General features: G+C 42.3%; 1 protein-coding gene across 6 annotated transcripts in view; it reads right to left on the bottom strand.

The window, feature by feature from the left end:
- Nucleotides 1-6,860, bottom strand: part of LOC106950344 (paired box protein Pax-6) — a 37,513-nt gene that overhangs the window by 21,502 nt on the left and 9,151 nt on the right. For 2 of the 6 annotated variants that reach the window (XM_015037126.1, XM_015037123.1), the window contains exons 1-2: nt 3,447-3,755; nt 328-381 (exon numbers count right to left, since the gene is read on the bottom strand). In XM_015037126.1, coding sequence (XP_014892612.1) covers nt 328-381; nt 3,447-3,459 — 67 coding nt within the window. In that variant the 5' untranslated portion in view covers nt 3,460-3,755. Of the gene's footprint in view, nt 1-327; nt 382-702; nt 777-3,446; nt 3,758-3,896; nt 4,584-6,860 lie in introns of those variants that run through there. The other 4 variants (XM_015037125.1, XM_015037127.1, XM_015037124.1 and 1 more) reach the window with 4 other exon arrangements.

The raw sequence follows: 6,860 nt of genomic DNA on the forward strand, positions 1-6,860 counted from the left end.
CTCTCTCTCTCTCTGTCTGTCTCTCTCTCTCTCTCTCTCTCTCTAGAGAGGCATGGCGTGTGATTAACTTGTTCAATAATAACTTTGCCTATACATATGATTGCAAAATAGGTATAACAAAATAATAAATTAACTGCAATGGAACGAGCATCAAATAGCAAACATTTCTTCCCTCATGCAAATTTCTGCAAGCACACATGATGTTTTTTTTTTTTTTTTGAGAGTGCAAACATGTCAGCGGCCGTTGCTTCCATGCAACCACGTTAAGAAGCTGCGGCTGTAATGAGAACTTTCACAATAACATGGAGATATATGAAAACAACTTACTGTTCTGCATCATTGAGGCTACGCCAGACTCCCACGTGGCTTGGTTGTGGTATTCTAAGCATCACAAGGAGATAACAAATCTGGTTAGCATCAGATTAGTTAGGAATTTCCTATAAACATGTTCATTTCACTTGTTTTTATACGTTCTAGATTTTTTTTTCTTTTAAGGATTTTAAAAAAAATGTTCCCATTTCTTTTGTCGATTTGAATTTGGCAGCTGCCTTTTCTTGTTCTCTTTTATCTGTTTTTCTTTTCTTTTTCTTTTTTTTTTTACAAATACAGATGCAAAAGTAATGTATATATAAATATTTTTTTACATCCTAAGTGCATGTTTATATTTATATATTCATATATGTGGATTTTAATTAAACTTGCCTGGAAACAGAGTTGACTGTCCACTCTATAACAATTTAGTCAATCATCTGCCGCTTTCACTACTTAATGTCTCCCTATAGGACAGAGCAGAACAACACATTAGCACAGCAGCAGCTACACTGATCTGCTCAAACCTAACAGTCTACATTCCCCCCTCTCCTTCTTTCTCTCTCTCTCTCTTTCTCTCTCCCTCTCTCTTTCTCTCTCCCCCTCCCCAACTTTATTTACAATTAATCTAAATCCGGTTGCCAAGCAAATGACTTATAATTGACGTGAGACAACATACATGTCAGCACCTGTCAAAATAAACTCAAACTAACCACCAGTGGGCCTATAACTCTTTTTACAGCACTTTTCCTTTCAGTGCTTTTATTTTGTGGGGCTTTAAACAAAGAAATCAGCTCTCATCGTCCCAGCAAGAGGCCTTTAAACATCCACCACCCACCATCCCCACCTCCCTTAAAAAAAAAAAAGAAAAAAAGACTTGATGTAGGAACTGTACAGTGACACACGTTGCCTACTTCGCCTCATTGCTTTGCAAAAGTACAGAGCAGGAGGGGGTACAGAGCTGGTGTACAAAGCCTGCTGGTCTACCCCAACAATGCTGCGTCCCCTCCTCTCTGCGTATACCTCCAACTCCGGGGTGAAAACTCGGCCTTCGCGACTAGAAACACGCAACTAAAACACACCAACAAGTTCAGATTAATACAAAGAGCCGGAGGCATGAATCCACCCCCTCCGGGAGCATTCACACACACACACACACACACACACGGCCGTGACCCCGCTGCCGCTGTTGCGTCAATGCTGGTTTTGTTTGCCCTGCTCTCATAGATGAGGGTGGGGAGATATAAATGTTTTGTTTTGTTTTTGTCCAAAAAAGTAATTTCTCGTTATAAATATTTGGTGGTTGTTCGGTGCTGCTGGTGCGGGTTGTAAAGCGGTTTTTTAACGACACAACAGCGCAGTGGGGCGCTCAATTGGAAAAGACAAATGCCGTAAAGAAGCTATTGAAAAAGAGAGAGGGGGGAAACAGATAAAAAAAAGGGGGCCAGGCCAGGGAGAAGTCTGAAGTTTTCATTTTCTCCCTCCATGTGGAGCTGTGTTGTGTGCAAAGAGAAAGGAGGAAAATGGGGGGCGGGGGAAGGAGGCTCCATAGTCCTTGTCTCTCATAGACATGCGTGTATAGGCCGAGACTAGATTGGGAAGACGCAAGCAGGGGCCACCATTACTTTTAGATTATAACGTGTTTTAACAAATAAGCTGTTCGGTCATTAATCAAATTCAAATTCCTTCACATTGACCCACATTACTCATCAGTCAGCAGCTAAATCTGAAAACATAAAATGTACATGACGCAACTAACAATTCAATATGTGCTCATTTAAAGTTAGTGCTTTGCATCCAGACAGTATAAATAAAATGGTTTCATTGAGGTTTTTTTTAGTTTTTTTTATCGCCCTATAAATGCGCTTGCTGTTAGTCTGTAGCTTTCAGGCTTCCTATAAAGGCCCGAGTGGTTAATCATTTATTTAGGGTCGAAAGCTCAAACGTTGTTGTTCCTGGGGGTTAACTAGGACCTAATCTGCATTTCTTTCCCTGTCGTAATCCGGAACAACAATGTCTTAATTCAGCATGCGTTATTCTGGCGGCTGGACGCTACGCTCACAACATTCTCATGCACAACCGGTCCATGTAAGGCCCAAACTCAGGCCGAACATGCAGAAGAAAATACAGCATATATATATTTTTGGTGTTGTTACAATAACTATATCTGCTGCTACTAATGCATTAATTAGAGAAATAGTCACATGTTACGTTTCATGTATATATATATATTTTATTATTTAAAAATATGTTCCAGGTTTTTATGTCATGGCTTAATTTATTTTATAATCAAAAACGTATTACTAAATTAAATCAAAATACTTTAAAAAAAAAATCAATTCTTATGTTTTAAGAAACTCGCTTGAAAGCAGCAGCAGTTCCACGTTTTCTATTTTAGATGGCTAAAATTATATCTTAAGGATTTATTTAATGGTGATTATTTTGTGAGCTCTTATAAGAGACACTCTATGTAACCTAGCTCCTAAAATAATGAAAATCACATAACAATATTTTTAAATAAATACAGAAAGTTCCAATTGCTTACAGGTCACAAGAAGAGCACCTAAGGATGGGGAGTGTTTTGTAAGTTTTTTTTTTTTTTTTCATTTGGAACACAAACAAACCAACCCTCCTCTTGAGTATATGATGTTTTTATTACTTTGTTTTATTTTATTTCTTTAATTTATTTGTAATTTTAAAGAAGGCGCTTTTATGACTCGCCTGCATGAATCAATCTGACACCTTTCCTCAACGGGTCATTGCGCTCCACTCCCCAAGGCGATCACTGACTGTAGTTGATTGTTATTTTTTGTTTGTTTGTTTTTAAATTATTTTTTTAAAATTGTATTTATTTTTCTTCTCCCGTCTCATGTGCTGACATACATAAGCGGTAAGCTATCCATGGACTTAAACACAACAACAGAATGACGGAAATAATGTGGAGCGTATAAAATATGACAGCAGCGCTGAAGGCGACTTGGACTTTTTGAAAGAGTCCAAACAGAAGACAGCGCGGTACCACTAATCCTCAAGCCAAAACTGGAAATATACTACTTTATTAATAATAATAATAATAATAATAATAATAATAATAATAATAATAATAATAATGGAGAAACTTATAGTCAAAATCTCACCTTTTTGGGGCATCCTCCGTCCTTTTTAAACTATAGGCTGTAGAGCCCCGCTCTCCACACCAAAATAATAGGAGGTGGGGGTTGGAGGGGGGGGGAGGGAGAAAAAGAGCAAAAAGCCAAAAAGCCGACCAGGATTTAAGTGTCTCGCTCTCCCCCGGAACTTTTGAAGAGGAAAAATTAGTTTCCAGTGGTCTTCGGCGGAGACGGAGGGGATATCCCTGCGAAGGAGACAGAGATTGACAGTGAACTCAGATGTCAGAACGCACGGAGTTTGGCGCTGGATGTGCGCTGGCGTGTGAGAGAGCGAATGAGAGAGTCGGGATGAGGGAGAGTGGGGAAGAGAGAGACGAGGGGAGGGGGGGGGGGGGGGGGGGGGGGGGGGGGGGCACAGAGAGAGAGGGAGAGAGAGCGATGGTGGAAAGGAGGTGGGGGTAAAGAGAATGAACACACCTATGCTGATTGGTGATGGAACAAGTGTATTAATGTTATGTGTTCCTGGTCGGCTGTGTGCGCCTCTCCTCTCCTCTCCTCCCTCCGCCGCTCTTCACTGGCCCATTAGCGCGACCCGACCTCTGTCATCATCCCCCATATAAACACTTTCCCCCCTGCACCACAGCTAAAGCGGGAAACAGGACTGAGCCACAGCGACGGAGAAGCAGAAGAAGAAGAAGAAGAAGAAGAAGAAGAAGAAGAAGAAGAAGAAGAAGAAGACGAAAGGACGAAGGAGAAGAAGAAAAGCAAAAGGGGGGCAGAGAGAAAGTCTCGAGTCTTTCCCAACCCACTCAGTTCTGCAGCCCACGGACGCAAATGCACCCTGTGCCCACTTGCTGCAAATAAGCAGCTGCAAAGACAAAACAAAAAAATAGAAAAGAAAAAAAAAAGAAAAAGAAAAAAAAACGTCTATTCCTCTTCCAGGGAATCTAAGGCATGCTCTGCTCCAACCTGAGGCTTGACGGTGCTGCAAAGAGGTGGGAGGGGAAGAAGTGGACAAATGGGGGAGGAACTGGCGGAACCCACGGCAGTGGAGCAGCGCACACGTGAATGTTGGAACTCGTAGCACCGAATTAAGACCACAAAGAGCAGCATCGTGCCTTTTCCTAACAGAGCCGATGCGATTTATGTTACGGAGACCCATGCATATTGTTTTTTTGTTGTTTTTTTTGCGGATGTTGCTCACAAACCGTAACAACTGTAGTTTTCTTAGAGTTCACTCTGTCCGCTGCTCTGTAATAAAATCCTGCACCTGCTCCTTCTAGAATAAAATAAAACGTAATTGTTAAAAGGTTTTAGAACCATCACTCACTGGCAAAAAACAAAAAACTAAACCTATCTTAAATCGAAATGTTGTAAGTTAAAAACTCACAGCCCTGACTCCAGAAAAAAAAAAAAATCCTCACCACGTGCTTTTGTTTATTCTTTTTGAGCATCACCGTCTCCCCTCCCGAACAGCCATACCCCTCCTGTCAACAAGGAGCGCCATGCGTAAAGAGCGCGGCCCTTTAGGCAAGCTCGGCTGCATTTTATGGGGAGGTGGGGTGGCGGTGTTGAAGGGAGAGAGGGTGGATGGGGTCGGGGGGGGGGGGGTATTTGCGACGTCACTCCCGCTTCCTGACAGCGAAGAGCACGCGCGTAAATAAAGTAAAGCAAATGACTGCGTAGCCATGGCCACACGCTCCCCGTAACCGGCTGAATGACTGGACCATTACCGCACACCTCAGCGCACCCAAAAGCAACCCCTCTGCGCCATGTGTCCGAGCGTAAACTCTGAGCTCTCTGGGAGGAAGGAAGGCACCCCAGAAAAAAAAGAGGAGTAGGAGGGGGGGGAGAGAGAGAGAGACAGAGAGAGAAGTGAGGTTTGTGTGCATGCTGAAGTCAAAACTAAAGCAAAAAAAAAAAAAAAAAAAAAAAGAGGGCACCTCAGAGAGGGCCAAATGACGAGAGGGGAAGAGCATAAAAAGGGGGAGGGGGAGGAAATTTTTCTCTGCTTTTTTTTTCCTCTCTTTTTTTTTTAGGGATGGGGAGCCACGAAATGAAGTCATGGGGGCCTACACTTGACTTTCTTTGACATGTGAAAAAGTAGGAGAAGTCAAAGCTCATCAATAAAACACTTTGGAGGTGAAAGAGGACTCCCTAACAACCATTGCATTCCTGACTGCGGGTTCAATGAGTAGACAAACGACGCTGCCAGAGAGAGAGAGAGAGAGAGAGAGAGAAACAGGGAGGGAAGGGAAGGAGGTGAGGGTCTGCCCGGCTTGAATGGGGCCCTCAGTGGGCCGGCGAGATAATGAGCTGAGAAGACCGACTCAAACTGTCACCGAGGGTCCCGTGGTGAGGAACAACACTCTGGCCAGCGCTCCCTCATCAAACAACCCGTAAACTAAACGAGCACATTCATCTGTTTCTCCTTGCTGCTTTGTTTCTACTTACTCAGACTGGTGGTTCAGCCGATGGGCCCGCCGTGAATGCTCGCAGCTTATATCATCTAACGAGGGGGTGGAGGGATCGTGGGGGGTTCCCTAACATTTTTACGTCAGTGACCCCTCCTATTAGACATGCATTAGACCAAAAACACCCCCTCACACACTTTGTCTCACACACACACACACAACACCGTCTCTCCCTCACCTCTTCCTTCTCCTAGTCAGGAGTTTGTGCCATTAGGGGGACCTCGACTTGGTTCCAAATTAAACTGTAGGAGGAGCTAAAGATTCACTCAGCTATACTGCTTTGAATAATTTACAGTTTCCAAGAGTTTGGATGTATTAAAGTAAGACTGATGCTAAAAGGGCCAAAGAAAGTTCTCTATATCCGCAGTGTTGTTCTCGAAAGAGAGAGCTCCAGGAGAACTGTGAGGACGGTTAGAAAGTTTCTTTTTTCTTTTTCTTTTTTTTTTTTTTAAATCCAGGAACCGTTTTAAAGTCTCCAAATTTGTCTGTTTTAGAGGGTCGCAGAAATATATGGGGGGTTATTTTTCTGCAAAACTCTCTACAAATGCACACTTTTGTTGTGCTAACTGTATAGTGCCACTCACGCACTACTTTTAAATCACTTGTCACAGTCTGCAGCTGTCAAACAAAACAAAACAGAAGAGAACAGAATTCACGCCACTAACCTGGCTGCCTTCGCCTGACAGACAGATTCCCCGGTGAGAGTGTCAAGTAGTTTTCTTTGGAAACAATGCCTCCAGTAGGTTATTGGTTTCTTTTTTTTGGTTAAGCTGTAAATCCGCTCTAAGAGCTAATTCGTTGTCTCTCCACTCTCAAGAGGTTTCTGTAATCTTTTCTTTTCTTTTCTTTTTTTCTCAAAATCTTCCCAGATACATCAATCTGTGTCAAGCCTAGTGGGAATAAAGAAATATATATATATATATATATATATATATATATATATATATATATATATATATATATATAT

The sequence above is a fragment of the Poecilia latipinna genome, unplaced genomic scaffold, assembly GCF_001443285.1.
Source record: "Poecilia latipinna isolate Pla-1442-1.1 unplaced genomic scaffold, P_latipinna-1.0 Scaffold396, whole genome shotgun sequence".
In the NCBI taxonomy this organism is placed as follows: Eukaryota; Metazoa; Chordata; class Actinopteri; order Cyprinodontiformes; family Poeciliidae; genus Poecilia; species Poecilia latipinna.